At 46.1% G+C, this 21,915-nt stretch overlaps 1 protein-coding gene across 2 annotated transcripts; it reads right to left on the reverse strand.

Moving 5' to 3' along the window:
• Positions 1–34: 34 nt before the first annotated feature.
• TMCO1 (transmembrane and coiled-coil domains 1) lies at positions 35–18,454 on the reverse strand. Of its 2 annotated transcripts, XM_032696128.1 has the most exons (7): positions 18,297–18,452; positions 16,887–16,964; positions 13,631–13,690; positions 10,402–10,448; positions 9,730–9,797; positions 6,003–6,147; positions 35–371 (listed from the first exon to the last, which is right to left on the reverse strand). In XM_032696128.1, the coding sequence occupies exons 1-7, from the start codon at positions 18,364–18,366 to the stop codon at positions 273–275; spliced, it is 567 nt and encodes a 188-aa protein (XP_032552019.1). In that variant the 5' UTR covers positions 18,367–18,452; the 3' UTR covers positions 35–272. The 2 variants fall into 2 exon arrangements, with proteins under 2 accessions (XP_032552019.1, XP_032552020.1); XM_032696129.1 differs by lacking the exon at positions 6,003–6,147 and having other exon boundaries at positions 18,297–18,454.
• Positions 18,455–21,915: the final 3,461 nt, after the last annotated feature.

A 21,915-nucleotide genomic window follows, 5' to 3' on the forward strand; every position in this document is an offset into this window, starting at 1 on the left:
GGCGGCGCTCCATCACCCAATTAAGACACATTCATTAATTAACATGCCCATGCCGTTTATTTCTCAGAAACAAAAGGTCGAGTTGTCTTCTCAGAGATGTTTCCTGGTTTGATGAGCGATCAACTGCTGGTGGAACACTCCAAATGGATGATGATTTCAATACTGCATAGCCTGGTTTTGTTCGGACAGGTGATGCCTGGTGCAGAATCCCATCTTGTTACCTCCCAAAGGCAGTCTAGTGCACTGGCCAGGCCTTCCATGAAGGCTGTGCTTTAGGAGAACTTCCCTGCCTGAGGTGGGGGGCCAAGGAAGCCTCCTGCCTGCTTGGTGGCAGCCCGGGAAGGAGCAAGACCAAGCATCTTCTGGATATTCTGTGGAAACAAGAACAAAGAGCAGGATAGTGTCAGACCATGATGAGGGAGACAAAAGAGGAAGAAATCCCAACTCTGCTTAAAGTCACAGAATTGTTAGTTTGGAAGGGACCTCTGGATATCATCCAGTCCAACCCCCCAAGCCAAGGCAGAGTCACCTAGAGCAGGAGACATAGGGATGCATCCAGGTGGGTTTGGAATGTCTCTAGAGAGGGAGACTGGGCAGCCTGCTCCAGTGCTCTGCTGCCCTCAATGTAAAGAAGTTCTTCCTCCACCTGTTGAGATGAAATTTCTGGTGTTTTAGTTTACATCCACTGCTCCTCATCCTGACACTGGGCACCAGTGAACCGAGTCTGGCACCATCCTCTTGGCACCCACCTTTGAGATATTCATGTGAGTTGATGAGATCCCCTCTGTCTTCTCTTCACCAGACTAAACAGGCCCAGCTCCTGCAGTCTCTCCTCATTAGAGATATGCTCCGACCCCAAAATCATCTTTGTGGCCTCTGCTGGACCTTCTCCAGCACTATAAGTAAAACCTCCCCAGTTTCAACAGATTCAGGTTCTCACCCATACAGCCTTATCCATCTGGCTACTGTATGTTGGACCTCTATCCCTCTACGTTCGACCCAGCTTAGCACAGAGCCAGACAACCATCCCCAACAGCTACATTTAGAGCTGGGCCACTCTTCCCCACCTCAGAAAAAGCCTCTGGTTACCAAATCCACATTTTGGCTGAGGGTTCTTTTCCACCTGCAGCTACACACCCCACAGTCAGCTGGCAGGTGCCTTGTCAGTGTCTTTATGCACGTGTTGGTTTAAAATCAACCTACGATATCTTTCCAATTTAACTGCAGTGCACACCCAGGAGCAGGTTCCCAACAGCTGCTCACGGGCAGCACCACACAGCCCTTGGTCTTCCCAAATTCCAGAAAGCGCTGTTGATGGCGGCCCTCAGAGCCAGAGGGTCTGCAAGCTGGCGAGGAAGGCCCTCTCCTAATGCAGCCGGAATTTGGGTCAGCAGCATGGCAACCACAGTGTGTGCCAAGTCCAAGTCAGGAGCTTAGGCACAGAATTAGCATGAATGCTAGTGCTGCAGACAGAACAATGGGGCGGTGGAGACATGCACGATAACAGGACGTATGCAGCAAACCCCAAAACCTGACTATTGAGATGACCTCATCTGCATCCGAGCAGGGTGTTTCAGTGGAAAACAACAAACAAGGAAAGAATTAATTAGCAGAGCCAGGCATAAGCTTTAAAAAAAAAAAAAATCACAGCAGAATATTTAAATTTTATGTTTTTCCTGACTTTTTGAGAAATTTCTTTTAAATTTCACAACAGTGCGACTACAAAGAGCCATCTTTGAGTTTCATGCTTCACTGTAAGGAACTCCAGCTCAAGGTGCTGCTCCTGCAGTGCTGGCACAACAGGGACATCTTATGCAAGGGAAAGAAGAAAACAACTGTGTCTTCCTCATGTCACCAGCTGAATCCTGGCTATTGAGACAACAAAAGGAGGAAGGAGGATTCTCTTCAAACCTGAGTGTCCTCTGCAAAATAACTGTCAGGATATGTCAGACAGGAAGGAGAAAAAACCAAAAAAAAAAAGAAAAAAGAAAAGGCAGATAGTTTTCTAATTCCACAGTAGCTACATTAAAATAAAACAATCAGGAATCATTCCAGGTGGAGACTATGAAAAGGAAGATTTCAGCCCACACAGAGGCACGACAGTAAAAGAGGGGAACACTTGAAGAGGAATTACGTGAGGTCCAAAAGTCCATAACCCAGCCACTGGCTGATGTTCAGCAACTGAATATATATGAGAGCATTTAACTCCTTTGCGAGGCTGCTCCCCTCGGCACTTCCTTAGTCAAGCAACGGACAGAAAGGAGGAAAAGGGAGCAGCCGAGGGACAGATCCAGTAACGCCAGAGGGTGCTGCAGAGCCAGCAGCAGGCAGGACCAATATATCGTGTGATCCTCCTACCGGCTCACCCGGGGAGCAGAGATCCTAGCAGAGCATCCATGGAACCAAAGAAGTGTGCACTGCCTCCGACCTGTTCCTTTTAGCATGGAGGGAGAGGAGAACTGTGGTGCTAAAGTTTACTCCAACTGCTTGAACAGTTCTAAGAGGAAGGGAGATGACAGTCTGTATGTGAAATCCAGACCACAGTTAGTCTCCAGCATTATCCTTCCATGTAGTCCCCTCCATGCTGTGGAAGGCAGATAGCATCATGCACTAGCTCCAAATCAAGTTTTTCTGGGCAGCAATCCTGAAGTCTACACAGCTGGAAACACCAGGGATGGGGCAAGGTTCAGCAGAAACCTTGTCCTGTCTGCCGTGGGACACCTTACACAAGGAAGTCTGCAGAGTCTACTTCCAACACAAACACAACCATTACCTTCAGGAGCAGGGAGGGAAGACTAAAAATCCAAATTCCCCATCTGAGCTCTTCTGATCTTCCCTCAAATGACTGCAGGAAGGAGAGGATCTGCTTCTGCTTTTGTCTTCAAACCCAGAAGGGGCCTCAAGGCAGCAAGTGGCTCCCTGCCCTAAAGACCAGGCTCTGTGGGAAAGTGCATTCCTGGCAGGAGGGATAATTGCTGGCTCCCCTTCCCACTGGGAACACATTTCAGTGACAAGCAGCCTAATCTACAGTTCAGATGCGTGTGAAAAGGAAGTGAAGACCAGCAAACGCCCGAGAAACAGCAGCATATCCCTCTTCCTAAACAGCACAGGTGAAGGCTGGGAGCTCAGAACCAGGAGCGGGGACAGAGGATGTAACCCTGACATTACACCTCCCACCCAGCCCAGCAGACTTCCCCAGCTGAAACCCAACAGCTCAAGGACCCTTGGAAGGCCTCTCCCAGCAACCCTCCTCTCTCCAAACAGGAAGGCAGGAGGAACTAGGAGACAGGATTTACGTGCCAGGGAGAGCTGGGAACAGCGCAAAGGAAGTTACTCACTGTGAGGTGACTATTTTGGGAGATGCTGGCCAGGTCACAGGCAGCAAGCTTCCCAGTCAGTGTTTGAAGAGTTTATCACCCCCACATGCCTGAGGGCCCCATGAAGAGAGTGCCTGATGCTGCTCCTGCCTGTCCCACTAATGTAACCACCGTGCAGTTAAGCCTCCCACCCTCACGTACTCCCCTGCATTTCCCATCAGGTCCCTGCTTTTTCACACACACAAGAGTTCCTCCACCTCTGAGCTCCACAGGAACATCTCTCTTCCCTACCATTGATCCCTTCACAGGCAGCTCCAGGGAAGGCTGAAGGATATATGATCTCCTTAGTTTGTTTGTAACCTGTTCCCTGAGTTTTGGTACATCTCCACTCCTCCTCTTGTGTGAGCAGCATCAAGCCAGACACCAACTCCCACACCAGTTCTCCTCCCTTGGGCTAGCAGCTGTTTTGAAGCCAACATGGCAACATTTCCCCTTCTGAACACAGTGAAATACAAAGGACCACAAAGCTTTCACCTCCTAGGTCATTGAAAAGCACTAAGTGCAAGTCTTTGGCACCATTTTAAGCCCTTAATTACTTTCATGCCCTCTCCCCTGGCCTCTCACAGCACTTCAAAGTTCTCTTCCCAATGCTGTTATCACTCAGGTTCTTTCAAATAGCAATAAAGCCAGGAGTAGGATGCCAGCAGCAATCACAACTTTAGTTCCTCCTTTTGAGCAAACTGGAGTGTCCCTGCCCTTCCCTCCAGGTACCAAGGAGGAAGAAAGTGCCTGACAGCTGGAGAACTGCAGGAATCCATGTTAATCCATGCAAACCATGATCACGTAGATAAGGCAGCATTATGCAGACTGCAGTCTAACACTTTGGAGCATAAACACCCTTCTCCAAAGCAATAAACTAACTTCCCTCCTCCACAGGGCCTCCAGCATGACCTCTCAAGCACAGGGGCAATTTTTTTCCCAGAACTTCTCTTGAAAGGCCAAACCACTGCAAAGAGCTCGGCATTTCTGAGTTCATGCCATCCACCAATTTCACCATATGAAACAGCAGGAAATTCCCAGGACTAGGACTAACCACAGGAATTATATTTTTGGACAAAAAGGGGGGATTTTTCAGCAAAGGAGTTCCCCAATCAACCAGATGGGTGCAGAAAAATCTTGCTGGCAGTGCTATTTAGTTTCACGTAACTTGCAACATTGCAAAGATGAAACTTCCCATGTAACAGGTGAGTAGCACAGAGCAGCACCAGACAAGATTGCTTGAAGGAACAGAATCAGACCACAGCATACCAGGAATTCTGGAAGGTGATCTTAAGAGCTAATAAAAATGTCTCATTTCTTTCAAAGCAGCAAACACTGCTCCAGTTCCCCAGTCACTGGGAAGTGAAAGTTTGTCTTGCAGCAAACAGTCAGGAATCCCCTGGCCTTTGGTACTCTGAAGCTGCGCCTGCCTGGAGTGAGGGGTGGGCCAGGTGAACTCCAAGTGATCATTTCAACAGAAGTTATTCTACAGTTATGTAGAATTTTGCATAGGACCAAACATAGATCCATTTCAACACAAGCATCCAATACAAAAGGCTGTGGAGAATTCCCTTTATTAGCATGCACTTTGTGACTAAAGGAAGTCTCTGTTATGGAGCTGCTCCATGAAGCTCATCCTAACTTCTGACAGCATCTGACATAACACATCACTTCCCTTTGCTGATCTGCTATAAGTCTTTCTAAGTCCCCTGACACCCCTCAAGTAAAACCAGCTAGAATTCAGGAAGAAAATCAAAGAAAAGGCAAACAAAATACAGAAGCACAGGTAATTTGCAGCTAGTTGCACCAGCATTCATCCAGCCCCCAGAGTCTATTAATCTGGGAAAATCTGGAAAACAAAGTAAACTTCTGGCTGCACTGAGAAGGCCCTCTTGTCCTCATTGGCCATTCTGCCACTTAAGCTGCCAATGAACCTTCCTGAACAGGCACTTCTCTTATCCTCACTGATATCCTCACCCTCTTCCAAAAGATGGGACTACTGAGCTAATCTGGAGAGCTGTGTGGATCCTACCCTTGGCTTATCATACCAGACCCTCTCTGTCTGTGTCAAGTCCCTGACACTGAGAGAGACTTGACATCCAAGGTAAAGTTCTTAAGACTCTGAAAAAAATCAGGCAGCCAGCAAAAACAGGAAGGACAAACCCAAAAGAGCAGGTTTAACTTTTTCCTCACTTTTTTAGCAACTTCATGGACTGACGAAACCTTTATAGAACTACTAGTCACCAAGGAAATTTCCCCTAAAGTTGCTACTGTTTGTAAAGATGTACACATTAGTGTAAAAGTCATAATTGCTAAAAGGTAGGATTCAGATTGGCTTCTGATGGAGACAATCTCTTGGTATGGCAATCCACAAAGTTATCATACAAATCAGGAATCCATTTCTGCCAACTCTGTCCTAGACTCCTGGTGCAAGTCTCTAGTCAAGTCTTCCAGGTCAGTCCAGGATATTGACTGTTTTTATGATCTCAACCTAGAATTGCTTTGAATATGAGGCCTAGGAATGAAGGCAAACAACGGATCAAAGATCATATGTGCAACACTGGACTGCAGCAGTAGATTCCTCTTCATGGACGGAGATGTGCTTTCCCTGCTCCAGGCACAGAGGAGAGACAGCAATGTGCTCACCTGTCTGATTGACATTGTGCAGAGAATGTAGAGGAAGATGAAGGAGCAGTCGGTGTAATCCTCACCCAGCAGGTTGCGGTGGGAGAGACCCTGGATGTACGAGAGGGGGATAAAGGGAAGCTTTGCCACCACTCGGCCATCAAATCTGGAAAAGAGAACACTGGATCACAACTGGGGACAGTAAAAGAGCATTTGGATATGAAAAGAACAAGTGAGCATCTTCAATGGGCCACCAGAGCAGATGAGACTACATGGAAGGCTAAGAAGCCTTGCTGCCTTCTCCAGCCCACCTCTCCATACCCTCCACCAAGGAGACTGAGCACACCCCTCTCACCAAGCCCTCCACACCCAACCATCCACAGGGGTAAGGACACTTCCCTCAATAACAGTTTTGGCACAGTCAAAGAAGTTCATAGTGATTTAAGTGATGGACTGGACAAGCTGTTGTTTCATAAAATCTTGGTTGGTATTTTGCAGTTTTCCGGTGCATTTTATTTAACAGTCAAATTTAGCAGATCAGTTCCCAGTCAGCACTTCAACAGAAGATGGATGACTGTCACCTTGCTGTATTGCAGTTACTACAACAAGACAGACTCTTGGCTTTAAGCAAAAGAGCATTTTTTAAGCAGAGAATAAATCAAAAGACACCTTTTTCTTTCCTGGAGCAACCACGCTCCTCAGCACAAGAGGGCCATCAACAGAACACATTTAATACCCACAGTCTTCTCTGCATTAGCTCTGAAGACAAGGCAGTGCAGAGGCAGGATGATAGTGCATATTCCAAGCGGCATGTCCTGCTCCTGGAATTCCTCCAGGTCCACATTCCAGGGCATCAAGCAGAGTGTGAATTCTGGCCAGTTTGCAAAGATTTCTCCCAAGCCAGCCAGTCAACCCAATCTTTTGAAGTGAGCGTGTATGATGCCTCATCAGCATGTGCATATTTGGATGTTATTTTCTCTGCATGTGCTGATTTTCGAACAGGTGTTTCTTGTTTCAAGAGATTCTAAATGAGCCTTCTTTCCTGTGGAGATGCATTCACACAGCTACAGCTCAAACACACGCCAACTTTGTTTACATCTCACAGGCAGTTTGGCAAAGGAGCTCGGAACGGATGTTTATCTCCCTGTAACATCCCCCAGTGGCTTCAAATTCTACGTTATTCCTGCTGTGAGAATGACAAGTACTTCAGCAGTAGCACCCCGAGGTACCTGCTTTTAATTCCAGCAGGTTTTCACAGCTATGAAGAGGTACTGAAATGCTCAACTCCTAGAGTAAGGCAGAGAATTGATTGCATTAAAAGTTTCTGGCAAGAGAGAATTGAGACACACGGAAGCTAATTTCTCTCCCAGGAAAAATCCCTGGTGGCTTGGAGGCCACCACTGTTACACATCTCGCTGCCTTTTAAGCCACAACAGTCATTCAGCTGCTTGTCTGGAGCACAGCATTCTGCTCTTTGGGTTTAAATCAGCCTTTCTGACGCTTCCTTCCAGCATGGTCCAACCTGCTGCCCCATTACTACTGACACGCTAGAACGAGAACAGCTCATCCCAGTAATTTCCATTTTGGCTGAGCTGGCACTTGGCAACGTGAGGGTGCCCAGCACAGAGTAGCAGCATTTGCATAATACTTGTCCAAAGGGTGGCACCAAAATGCTGCTTCCACACAATTCCTTGCTCCTTTTGTCCCCTGGAGCCATGACCTCACTCAAGACCAGGAAAAGCAGTAAATGTGGCTGCAGCCATTGCAAGGCTCAGCCACCCTTTTTTCTCCTTTTCGTACCACACCCACAGTGCCTCCATGGATGAACCACCAGTAGGGAGAAGAGGAAGTCTAGGAGCCTCCTAAATCCGTAACTGAGCTACTCTTCCTGCAACAAGCAGCTGCTCTTTATACTGTGTCAAGAGACTGGCAGTACTTTATACGTGTCAGAGACTGGCAGTACATGAGAACCAGCTCCACCAAACCACAGTCAGCTTCAGACAGTGCAGGTACCACCCACCAAAGCTGCCATTTGATTCAGGTCCACTGGCTACTTTGTACTGAGACCAGCAGCAAGGATTTAATTATGTAGCCCCAAAGGCAGGCAGTCAAATCTTTAGATTCTAATTCAATAGCCTCAGCTATTAGCAAGAAAGTTATTCTAGCTCTAACAACCAGTGAGGTCTCTGGATGCTCCTGCTGTTCATGCTCCCTCTAAAGAAAGAGGCAGATAAAGGAAAGATATGCCCAAAGGTTCATATAAAGCCTCTGTCTAGTAGCATGATCCTCTGTGGGCAGGAATCCTCAAAAGAGGAACAAGACAAGTAAACTTGGTGGGGTTTAAGTTTGCTGGTTTCTTCTTTTTTTTTTTTTTTCTTTTTTAAGGTTAATATCTATGGAAGGAGGAGACACAAAGGATTTAACCCAAATCAGTTCCTTCCTAAAGCTCTTAATAAATTTAGGGTTCTGTAACACTAGTTGGGCACAGCATACTCAGAACAACTGCCTCTTCCCCCTATAGGAAAGTGAGCAGAGTAGGGTAAAGCCTTTTAATTTTGTTTTTCCACTTGTTTCATGCAGGGCTGGTCTTGGTGTTTGTATTGCACCAAATAGCACGGCAAGCACTTGAAGGCCTCGAGTGCAGCACCATAAATCCCCCCTCAGACACCTTGTTGCTGGGGATATGACTCACGACGCACCTCCAGCCCTGCTCAGGCCTGCAGTGAAATGGACATCAGTGACTCAAGGGCTGATACCCAAATGTTAGAGTCCTTCAGTGCCGTGTTGCCTGCTCAGCTTCCCAGCACCAGAGAATGCTAGATGCTGAAGTCTGACTAAGCTGAAATAAATAAAGAATCCACACAGTGGCACTTTGTTATTATGTACCCCAAGTTTGCAATTTATCCACCCACAGATCTCCAGTAAAATAACAATTGACTGTATCCTAGGACTGCCCAGCACGGAGGCCAAGACTCTGGTGCCCAACGATGTAAATACCTATTTGGAGGAAAGTATATTGCCCAGATATCAAGCAACCTCCTAAGGTTATCCTAATCATATCCATGTCATCTTCAGATTTAACAGCAACAGTTCACATTTTAAGTGAAGCAAGTTTTAAAAGTCAAGCACGAGTCTTTCAGATTGCATCTCTGAAACAAAGCTTCTATACCCGTGTAAACCAGTTTGGGGGGTTTTATCTTTGTTGTTTGTTTGTTTTTTTTAAACTGGACCTATCCCAGGTCACTTTTAAAGCAAAGGGAGATTGAAGCCCATGCCTGGACCTGCCAATATCTGGACTCTGATCACCTTAAGTAGGGCAACAACTCTGCAATTACAGCTCATTTCTAAGGACGAGGGAGCTGACCCAGTTTTGCTTGCAAGAGCATTCTGTGGTCACACTATTATAGTCAAGCCAAAGTAGCTGAAGACTGAAGCTGCTTGCCTGACATCTCCCAATCTTGCCCTAATCAGGATGTTCCCACACAGAAAGGATATTATAGGCTGTGTCTAGACTGAATGCAATTTATTGAGCTTGATTGCCTTCAGTATTCAGTGTCCTTCTTGAGCAGAACGTGCAAGTGGTGACTAAAACCACCCCATCTTCATATGAAATATTGATCCATTTATACAGATCAGTTATGGTTCTTGGCGGGACTCTGTCACTGCAACATTTTGAGGTGAAAAAGGGAAGGTGGAGAGTATGTTCACCATAAAAATTTAAGAAAAAATCCAGGAAGTTGATACTTACATGGAGTTGAACATTCCCATCAAGGCAGTAAAGCAGAAGCCAATGGCAAACATGGATTTCATTCGAACCTGCAAGCAGAAAGGTCAGAGATAATCAAAACAACAGGCCTACAAGAATTATGAGCTCACACCCTCATGAACAGGCTTTGTACAGATCACTGAAATCAACAGAGTAAAATGATGACCCAGAAGGCAGAGGGATTATAAAAGTGATTGAAGAACTTCCAAAGATAAGTTTGGTCAACAGCTGGGTACAAAGGCAGGCACAGCGTAGGCCACTGATGTGAGGAATTGCATCAGGGAGACAAAACCAAAAAGTGCTCTAGAATTTTCCTGTTACCTTCTACAGGCTCTTTTTTTCCTTAAGCCTACACAACCAGTCGGCAGGGGATCATTACAATGACTGAAGTTACAAGAAGTCAGACAAATTCTACTTTGAAAACATCACGGAGACTTATAAAACTGAAAATGGCTAAGGTTTGGCATGAGAGATGAGGCAGTAACTGCTGGAGAACTCTGTGGCTCACACTAAAATCTGCAGAGAATTATTAGAGAAAACCCAGAAGGACCTTTCAGGAAGAAAAGCAGCTATGTCTGCCAATTGAACAAAGTCTTTCTGCTGGAAAACTGACTGAAATCCCCAGCAGTTGGGAACTGGGTTTAATTTTCATACCATTGACAAGTCCCTGTTGTTATTCTTCAGCTTCTCTTCTTGTCTCTCTGCAAAGACAAAAACAACAGTTATAATCAGTTCTGTCAACCTAGAAACCAGAGTGTTTTCATTTCCAGGAAGACTTAACCTCTTTGGCTGTGCAAACAAATAACACTTCCAAAATCAACTCCAGCTCCCTCTGCCAGACAGTAGAAAGTGAAAAAACTGTATATAGCCAACCATTTCTCCACCACAGCAACATGCAGCAAGGCTGGCACAAAGAGAGGAGGTGGCTGGAATCACACATTCAGCACTTCTGAAAGAAATGCACCGAATGTCAGATTTGCTAACTCAACCAACTGACACAGTAGCAGAGAACAGAGACAGTGCCCCTATATCACAGTTCCCAAAGAAAGCAGTCTGAATTTGCCACACACCACTGTAAATATGTTGTGTAAGTAAAGATTTCATTTTGGAGGTGTCAGAAGGGACTTTGAAACCATACAAAGAGCTGGGAGCTGCACCTCAGCAATGCCAACATCCTGCTTGTCTCACTAATGAATTTTGGACTCTTGTCACACCTAGGAGGTTCTCCAAAGATAGAAGAGATTTCCTACAGGAAATTCAGTAATGTGTGTATTACTGTGCTTTGCAGAAAATACTTCAAAATACTGCTTTGAAAATGTAGTCTGTCCTTAAGTCACCACAAACTTCAAAGCTACTCAGAGATCAGAGAGGACATTTTCCATGCCCCTCATTGGAGGACTGCTCTGGCCTTGAGCATTATCCACTACCTGTCACCTTCCTTGTCCCATGTCCCCATCAACCCTTGTGCTCCTCTCAGACTGAGGATCCAGAGGGGGACAGCCAGGGCTTGGAAGCAAAACTCAGCTGAAGTAAGGATGTGGATGATGAAGAAATATCAAAAGAACAGCGTGAATGAAGAGGGAGTGATGCAGGACTGTCAAGTGTGATTTTCCAGGGATCCCACTGAAGTTTCAGTACAAGAGGCCCATGAAACAGAAGCTCCACAATTCTCTCTCTAAGCACAGAGACTCACAGTAAGTGTTATGAAAAGCAACAGCAACACCCCTACCCGATTTCTTAGAATCCTCTTGGCTATTTTCAGTCGCTCCTACTACAAACCATCCAATCTGGCAGGAACTTTCCAGACACCTGCTTCCTGACCCAGGTGGAGAATTTTGTTCTGGGACATTTCAGCAACCTCAAGCCAGTTCTTCAGGAATCACATTTGGCACAAATACTTGTTTTTTCCCCTCTGCTACATAACTAGCCATCTTTTTAGGTGGGCTAAAGGTTACACAGGGAAAAGAACACAGCCGTGATCCCCCAATATACCTGAACTGTCTCTCACCTATTTCTACAAATTCCAAACAAACAGGCTCTGGGTGTTACTGTTCATCCAGCACTCACATGGATTCCTGATAATGTCACTGTCTTTCCTTCCAGGGGCACATGGAAACAGAAAGCAGTAGCAAAGTTTAAGCTAACAAATTAATTTCAAAAAGCCACACCACAATGTTAAAGGTGTCCTGTTCCAGCAGTGTCAAAAGGTGATTTAGACACAATGTGACTGAAATTTTTAAGTGTAAAGCAAACTGAAGTTTCATAAGTAGGAAGTACCAAATTAAGCCTTCTCCTGCAACTTTCACCCTACCTCCTTGTGCACATGCACGATTCACCCCTTATGAAACCAAGAAATATCATCCACACACCTCCTGTCTTATTCTGTGCACAGAACAGATGGCAACTGAGGCAGGTCTGTACCACAGCTGCTACTTATCCATAAAGCCTCAGTCAATATTTATTTTTTGTTAACTAAAATGGTGGAATTCAGAGGCACTCCAGCACAAGTAAATTTGCTGTTACAACAACGCCACATCTTGCAGAGTGATTTGACATCCAAGAGTTACTGAAATCAGAGATTTCAAAAGCAGTTAACAGCTGTGAGTCATTTTCTGGAAGTCCAGCTTGACATTTAGGGCCTAATTTTTCAGAAACATCAAGAATTCAGCTTTGCCTGAAAACAAATGAGACACTGAAGTTATGCAGCACTTGGAAAAATAAAAAAATCAGTCTCAGTATCTTGGGTCTGGCCAGCAAGCATCACAGCAAACAAAATCAGTGGTCACTTCCTAAGTTCTGATCTTAGTCCCTTTGTGCTTTGTTTTTCATCAGCAAAACAAGATTATTTCAGTGTATAAAAAAATTGGTGGAGCATCTGAATTCCTCAGATTCTACTGTTTATTAGTTTAGTCCAAGCACAAGTACAATATTGTCTGCTAGGAACATAGCTTGGATGGTGCCCTGCAAAAAAAAAGCCACTGTCACACTTTTTAATGTTATGTGTAGTTGTTACATAGGGTCACTTTCAAAGTTGCCTTATCCACCAGGCAGTGTCCATCCCACACAGGGATTATTCAAGATGAAGAACTGAAAATGCACAAGAGGAAGCGTTTGGCTCCTGTCCCTTCAGGAATCTAACGACAACAGGTTTTCTACCTAGGAAGAACTGTTTGAAGATGTGTTTATAATTCACAAGCTTTGTACAGATCAAATGACTAATCCAGCTACCTGGAGTTACAGAGGAATGAGGAAACCAACTCCCAGGAGCTCTCAGAAGTGTTCCTGCCACAATTTCTGTAATAACTTAACTGAGCTTTGCTGCACGTTGCAAGTCCTGCAGATAACAGAACTTCCTAAAGCTCACGTCCCTTAAACATCTATTTACCTTGTTCTTGCTTAGTTCAGTACTTAAAGAGTTACCTTTACCCAGGAAGACTTCAGCTTATTGACAATAAAAAAGAATGGAAAAATAAATCACTACCTAAAATTGAGCAAAACTAGTTTATCAAATTTGAAATAAATCTAAGGACAGTTATAGTCAACATAAACACCTTCAGCTCTGAAGTGTTCAAATGAGGAGGGAAAAAAAAAAAAAAAATCACAAAATTACAATCACAGAGTCCTACAGCTATTGCAAGTTGCCAGTGCATTGCAAAGAGCTTTGACAAGAGAAATTAATAACAATCATGGCTAAAATGGGAGAGAAAGTCAATGAGTTCAGCAAGCGGTGCTGCTCCTCTCAGTGACCCGCCCATGTGACCAAAGCCATCAGAAGGCTGGATGTCTCCTGCCTTGGAAGAGCAAGGCAAATAAGTAAATATTTTTGAAAGGATCATGACTTCAGTTTCTCAGCTTTCCCTCATTTCTGAGGCACCAGTCTTACCTATCTTCTTTTTCTGCTGTCGGCCTGCTGATTCAGTTATCGTTTCCTTCTTCTTTTCCACTGCCAAAGGAAAAGATATTCCATCATTTCTGCAGAGGGATATGACTAAGAACATACCCAGAATCAGTAAGTTATCAACTATCAGGGATGATTACACCAATCAATTAAAAACTATAATTAAAAAATTCAAAACCCTGGATAACATATCAACATACTTAAAGGGTTAATTTAGAACCCTGTCAAGAGCCCATTACATTGTAGACTGAGCAGTCTGGGGACAATTTTGGCTCAAGTGACCCTTGCTGATTTGTCATTAGTACTAGACAGTACTTTTGATTCAGTAAGTGCAATGAAAAGAGCTTTGTGGCCAGCTCTGCTCACAATTATCTGCAGTGGGAAGCAGAATACAGGACAGCCTGTGTTCTCACACATCCCTTCTCCACGGGCCGGCATTCTCAGGGGAAACGCTGCCCAAGCAGTCAGCCACAGCCTCTCCATTCTTCAATTAATTAGTACTGAAGTATTTGCAATATCTTAAAGTAGGAGCCTAAGCTCAAAGGTGTAAAACCCCAAATCAGACACTCACCAGGCATCTGCAACCCACTACCACTGCAGCAAGCAAGGCTCACATAGAGCCAGCACAGTGCACTTGTAACACGGTAAACGTGCTGCTCGTCTGCAAATGTTCTGCTGGCAGCAAGAAGGTTTCTCCAGGAAGTAAGAGACATTTTAATTCAAGAACTATAACAAAAGTACTACAAGAAGTGAGGATGATAAAGCATGACCATGATCTAGCAACAGATAGCAGCCCTTTTTTTCCTTTATCTATGTAAACTGCATCTACCATATCTACCTTATCAACAGAGATTTGGCTCATTGTTAGCTCACAGATACCTGAGCACTAGGACTGTCCTCCCATATGAAGGACCAGCTCAGCACAGACCTTCTAGTCCTGACTTCAAAGCACAGAGGAAATAAAGACCAGCCAGACTTTCAAACCACACAAGGATTTGTAGAGCTGCCCTACTCAATGCCTGTGAGTCAGTCACAACTGCTCAGAAAACCACTCTGGCCCAGACAAGTTACCTGAGCATCATCTCTTCCACGGCAATGTATTGAGACAACTGCTTTTTCCTAAGAACAAGTGTATCTCCGAAAGGCAGGCTGAAACAAGGGGGAAAACAGGGAATTTGTGCCCTAGGGAATACTGGAGAGAGGTACCAGATGACTCAACGCACCCAGCAGTCACAGAAAGCTCTCTCCATAACTTTCCTTTTGCCAGCTGGGGAAACCTGATCAGTCCCCCCCTACCCTGGTCCACATAACCCCACGGCCCCCGACTCTAAACTCGAGACAGCCTTATGCCAACCCAAAGGAACAGCCCCAATTCCCCTCTGGTTCCAGCAGAACAAAGAGTGTCAAGCAGTCTCTAAGGACGCGGGAACATACACGACAACACAGCAGAAATTCCAGGGATGGCCTCCAGCCTTGCAAATTTACCCCCAGAACACTGACTACAATCTCTGCAGCAGCCTCAGACAACTGTGCCTCCTCCCCAGGAGGACAGGAAGAGATGAAACTAAGGAGTAACAATGTCTCCTTAAGCACATTACTCGGGCCCCTTTGTTTTTCAAACGCTAAGGATCGCTAGGACTCTCATGGGAGAGCTTAAAGATCTCAAATGTGTTTTTTCCTGTTTCAGATGTGTTAGATAACAGCTGAAAGGTGTGGCTCAAGTGGTCCACTTAGCAAGTTGTAAGCCACCAGGTCAGCCAGCTGTCCTCAGAACAGGAGGGGAAGGAAAAAGAAAAGCAAAGCTGAATTTTTAGTGACTCCTTTATTTAGCTTTACCTTTCTTTTTTTTTCTTGGGGGGTGGGGAAACGAACAAGGAGATCAGAAACTAATTGAGATGCATGAACCTCACAGGTCTTTCCCTTCACAGATGATAGCCTAGATACCAGGAGAGCTATAAAAACAAACAGCATTAAACTCTTACAGCAGTCATTAAGCCCCAGAGATTAAGCCCTGCTAACTGCCCTCGGAATTGAACAGCACAAACACACAAGGACGTTAAGTTTTCAGCTGGGTTTCAACTACTTCTCTAACTTGCTCTTTTGGAGCTAATTCCATCGTACACATAGGAAAAGTGGGATTAAAGTGAGGCAAGCAGAGATGCAATCCTTGTCTGCTGCTGCCGCGGTGACAAAAGCCCCTAATGCAGGAGCTGTGATACAAACATGACTACACTTGAACTCCTCAGTTTATTTTGCCTCAGGGAAGGCTGGAATGAGCTGGACTGGCAAGAGCAATAAGTGATAATATTGTTCTCTCGTGCATTAGGAGCACTGACACCCCAGTGAAATATTTTTAAGGTAAAACCAGCTCTATTTTGGCTCCAGTTGTCGCGTGGTGTCTCCTACTGCTCTAACCTGTGTAGGGTTCACATAGTTGAGTTTGAAAGGTCAGATGAATTTCTCCTCTACTCCTTGGCTTCCAATACAGACAGGTCCATTGAAACACTCCACGATCAGCCCCTCTCCTTTACCATTCCTCTTAATATCCAAAGCACATCTTCTGATAGCTCATCCTCAGCTCCCTTTTCCCCTTCCTCCCTCATCCTTTGCTCAACCGCTCCCAGGTCTCTCTGATGTCCTCCCTATGCAATGGAAATGGAGCTTATTTCCTTAATTAATTCTGTTAGTTTTCAGTTTACATTAGTATAATTTATTTACATCAGCTGATAGCTCAGACCTTCTATGATGACTTGGTCTTTACTCATCCCCCGTCATTAATTATCACTTCTAATCTTCACACATAACGCTTTCCTCTCATGTTACTCATTACTCAACCCCAGAACTTTCTCACAACAGACCTCAAATTCACCTTTTCACCCCTGAAAGGAAGAAATTGCATCTTTGAACACACTTCAGGCACTTATTTCAGACATTAGCCACTCCTGTTCAGAAAAAGAGATGCCAGTACCAATCTCTTACTCCATTAACAGGAAGGGCAATTCAGATAAGGCAACAGGTCTTTGTGCTGAGCTTCCTCCAGCAAAAGACAAGAGTTAAGGACAGAAACAAGTCCCCTCACTACAGATTTATGTAACTTGTAGAATTTGGCTCCTATGAAATCCAAGCTGCAGAAAGTTCTCACCCCCTGCAGAAATTTCTCAGAGCACAGGCATTACTCAATCTGACACCTGCTAAAGCAGGAGCAGCAGGACACGTTCTCTGATGTCTGAAGGGTACTTACATTTCTTACTCTGCTTTTCCACTTCAGCCTTTAATCTCTTGTATTTGTCTGTCCGGTAAACCAGCACCCAAGTGATACCTGAAACAAACAGCAAGTAACCAGGTAAGCAAAGGCCTCCTGCAATAACAGTGATGCAAGTGAGCAAATGCACACGCAAAAATTAAACACTATGTCTACAAAACCACGACACAGCACAGCCAAGGCAGCACAAAGCACCAGCAAGAGGTATCATCCCTTTCCTTCATATCCCCTTCTCACGTTTCACGTAAAACAGAACTGTAAAATAAACTATGAAATAAACTATATATAAAACTAAAAAAAAAAATTGTTTAGTTCTTAATTTTATATATGAACTACATACAAAATAAATGTCTTCAGAAATCGACCAGCTTCAGTTCCCTCATGCTCATATTTACCAGCTGTTGCTCACCTTAAAAATCAAAGGTTGATTGAGGCAATAAACATCTTTGTGTTCTGCTTTTTCACACCACCTAATTAAGGCCTGAGGAATAATTCCTGCTCCTACCAGGACCTGTCCATTAGCAGCATCACATTTTGAAAAGGCAAATTAAGATATTAGACTAGACTAGAAGAGACCTCAAAAGTTTCTCCAGTCTAAATTTCTCGCACTTAAACATGATAAAAACAAGTTGAGCCACAACTGGTTTGTGAGTAGTTCAATATCAGCCCCCACACAAAACTCTTCGTTCCTTTTTTTTTTTGGCTTAGTCTTGACAGCAGAGCTGTGCTGCTGAGTCCCTGGAATCACGAGCTGCAGGGAAGGGAACCCTGTAAACACTTCCCAGGTCAACACAGCTCCGTGCTGTGAAAGGCAGAGGATGTGTACACAATGCAACCCCTAATGCCAGGAGGGCTCCCAGAGGGCCAGTGCCATATTCCTCTGGGGACTCTCCCTTGGAATGCACAAAGGTGGTGTCTTGCAGCTCTGAGATGAAGGTTTGGGGGTAGAGGGGATAAAGGGGATTTAGGGATACAGCTCAGTGCCAGGAAAGAGGCCTCTGGCTCGTGACTACCCCAAAAAGGCACCTATCCGACTCATCCTTAAAATGCTGCACCTATTTCAACCATTTAAAAACAAAAAGCCCTTTCAAACAGCCTAAGCCACCACCGTCGCACGTTCAGGCAGTTTCTTCACATCCTTCCCACAAGAGCTACGGTGGAAAACCACCGTGTCCTCCTTCATCCTCCCCCCGTCCTGCGAGAGGGAACAAACCCAACTCCTCTGCACCACAACCCAGTGCTGTTCGGCGTTTATTCACCGCTGTCCTCCAGGGTGCCCGTGAGGTTCAGGCGGCCCCGAGTCCCTGAGCCCCAACGCCTCCAACCGCCCCTCTCCAGCCGCTCCCTCCCGGCGCTCGGGGAGCCGCCCCCGCAGGCTCCGCGGCTCACCCTCGGCCAGCAGCGCGGTGCACACGGAGATGAAGACGATGAGGAGAGTGTCAGCGAACATGGTGCTCATGGTGGTGCCCCCGCCCCGGCAGCGCCGCCGCGCACCCGGAAGTGCACCCGGTACCCGGAAGCTGCCCCTCCGCGTTGCCTAACAACCACCGGAAGAGACCGTCCGCTTTTCCGGATAGGGTGAGGGGCGGGGAAGCTCGGGATGGTGCTGCCCGATTGGCTGAGGCGGCTGTCAATCACGTCACGGGCCGCCCCCCCCGCCGGGTGAGGGAGCTCTTCTGTGATGGCGGCGGGGGCGGTCTGGGTGTGATTCTGCCACAGCGCTCCCCAAGGTCCGCACACCGGGGCGTGGTGGTGCCCGCGGTGGTGTGGGGGTCATAGAAACACAGAATCAGTTTGGTTGGAATAGATCTCCGAGATCATCGAGCCCAGCCTGCCACCACTCAACACCACCTTGTCAGCTAGACCCGTGTCCAGTCTTTCCTTAAGCGCCTTCCGGGACGGTGATTCCGCCGCCTCCCTGGGCAGCCCGTCCCAACGTCTTATCGCCCTTTCTGTGAAGAAATCCCTCCTAATGTCCAACCTGAACCTCCCCTGGCGCAGTTTGAGACTCTAAATTCCGGGTGTGTGCAGCCAGCGCCGCCCTCCCTGCGCCTTGGTGGGATGTGGTGCCTGGAGCCGCTCGGAGGGGAAGGTGCACAAGGCGTTTGCTTTCGTTCAGCGTACCCCTCGCAAAGAGTTTGGCTTGGAATAGCCTTCCTGGTTTCTAAAACTCTGCCCTGGGTGAATTTGCCAGTGGCATGAATGGAAGTGTTCATGGCCAGGTTGGATGGGGCTTGGAGCAACCTGGTCTAGTGGAATGTGGCCCTGCCCATGGAACGAGATGATCTTTAATGACTCTTCCAACCCAAACCATTCTATGATTCTATGAATATCCTGTTAAGGCAGCCCACCAGGAGGCATTTTTTGTCATCAAATATTTAGGAATATTCTAATCTGCCCTATACCAGGGGCTGTTGCTGTCCCCTGTACAGCCAGCAGTGCAGTACAGCATTCCCTGATTCACAGGGCTGGAAACAGAGAATTAAATCTCCCATTGCTCTGTGTGTGTAAAATATTCACGGATGGGATGAGACTAAGAAGAACGTTAACGAGGACGATGCAATAATGGCAAGGATTTGGCAGAGAGACTTAATTGACTTTTATTGAGGCTCCAGCGGTTACACCTGGAGCAGCAGAACTAGACCAAATCCACGGGTTCTAATGGGGTGAGGAGACCTAGAAAGCAGAAATACAGAAAAGGAAACAGGGCAGGCAGGGAAGGGCAGGTTTTGCCTGTCCTTACATAACGGAGGAGTTTGCTATCAGTGACAGTGATGCGCTGTGGGATTACATGGGCAGAGCTGAGTGAAAACCAGGGAAGGTAAAAAGCCTATCACCCTTAAATTAAACACTCCGTTCAGAAGGAGAGTGAGAAACTGTAGTTCAGAGGAGGACAGTGCAACAACGAGTGAGAGCATGAGGTTAGACAGCAAACAACCCCTCCAGAGCCTGGTAACATGCCCATGAGGAAATAGGAAAGCCACACGTGTGCAGGTGCTTGCCAGTGAGTCAGTCACTGAAAGCTGCAGATAAGCACCCGAGGAAAGTCCCAGTGCTGTCTCTGGGCACGGGGAGCTTTCTGCAACGTCAGGGGAGAACTGAGAATTGAATGTCAGCAACGCAAGTCCAATGGGATTCAGAGCCATCAGGGAGACAGGGATGAAATTAAGGACAGATAGTTTAGGGTGAGCAGTGGGAAGATATTGACAGCTGATGATATAGCAGGACTTGTGATATATAGAAGAAATTCTTTACTGTGAGGATAGTGAGGCCCTGGCACAGGTTGCCCAAGGAAGCTGTGGCTGCCCCATCCCTGGAAGTGTTCAAGGCCAGGATGGGGCTTGGAGCAACCTGTTCTAGGGGAAAGTCTCCCTGCCCATGGCAGGGGCTGGAACAAGATGAATTTCAAGGTCCCTTCCAACACAGGCCATTTTGTGATTCTCTGTTATTTTGTGCCCTCCTGTGTGCCACCTCATGCACTTCCCTATGCTGTGTGCCATCCTCCACCCTTTCTCTCTCTCTCTTCAGAGCTTCCTGGCTTTCCTGGCTGTGAGATGTATCAACATCAATCAAAGCAGCATTTTGAAATACTTTCTCTTATACTGCTGTGGGAAATGATTCACAGAATATCAGTTATTGATACAGAATGTGGTGTTTTGGCAGAGCCAGGCCAGGAGGAGACAGTCAGTAGCATGAACCTCTTTCCTCTCTAGTGTCACTGCTTTGAACTGGAGGTAGAGGTGACAAGGTCTCTTTGTAAGTTCATCCTGTCATTTTGAATCACACCAGGATCCTTATCAGCAGGGTTTTTTCAGACAACAGATAGCATATTACTCTCAATGGCATTTCCTTTTTAAAACAGCACTGTGTGCTTTGATCAATTCGTAAAGGACAGATGAGAGTTGGATGCAGTTAGATTCGATGTAACAGCCTGGGATATGAGAAAACTATTGACATAATACACAGTTCTGGACACATGAGTTAAGGGCCAGTGCAGTCTATAAACATTCTAGAAACAGCAGAGGTAATATTTATGGAAGTAACCTTGAAACCAGATTAGAAAGGCGCATGTCCCAATAGATTTCATATACTGAAGTCTCCAGACTTAAACTGAACAAAAGATTCAATTGCTTTGCACTGTGTGTTAATGACCAGCAGCTGGGAAAAGTGTGTAAAATTCTCAGTTTTGAGGAAAGGTGCTGTCTAAAACTAACTGGGACTTGGACTAGATTCACTTCCAGCCGTTGCAAGTTCTTGTGTTCTAAATAAGCCTTGGATATCTTTAGCTCCTACCCCTTCAAGGCCCATCAAGGGGTATTTACTTATCCTTCCCCCTGCAGGTGTGTCTGCTCCTGCCACATGTCAAGCAATAAGGGGACCTGGAGGTGAAATGCCACAATGGGCATCCTACAGAGACTCTCAGGACGGACGGCACAGCCTGAAACAGCTGCAGCATATGAGGGTTTGGTCTGTCCCCAAGCAGGGCAGCAGTGAGTGTAGGCACAAGGAGGACCAAAGAACCTGAAGGTCTCACTGTACTGATGGGGTTCTGTCATTCAGATACAGCTGTGTCAGTGCAGGGGTAAGAAGAAGAGCTGTGAATAGCTCCCAGGGCCCGGTGGTGTGCACAGGAGCTGTGCCCATGTTCAGGGCTTGGAAACTGGCTTGGGGCCATGGGAATCCACTGGAATTCATCCCCGCAGGAAGTTCTCGTCCACATATAGCACTTCCTCCCCTGGCAGCAGCCACATGCAGTGCCATGCTCCCATGGCACAAGCCACAGTCTGCAGGGCACTGTTGCAGAAGAATTAGGAATGGTGGGCAGAGAGGGGCCACAACATCCTAGGAGCTCCTCTCTTCACATCCTTCATGATGAGGGCTGGGGTGTGGGACCTCTCTGGCAAACATTTCCACACCTGTTTCACTCTGTTGAAGTAGAAAGTTAAAAACATAAATGAAAGTTCAAATCCTATGAACAGCGCTGCCAGGAACCTTGGGGCGTTGCTTG

Source organism: Chiroxiphia lanceolata, chromosome 9, assembly GCF_009829145.1.
Source record: "Chiroxiphia lanceolata isolate bChiLan1 chromosome 9, bChiLan1.pri, whole genome shotgun sequence".
NCBI lineage: Eukaryota > Metazoa > Chordata > Aves > Passeriformes > Pipridae > Chiroxiphia > Chiroxiphia lanceolata.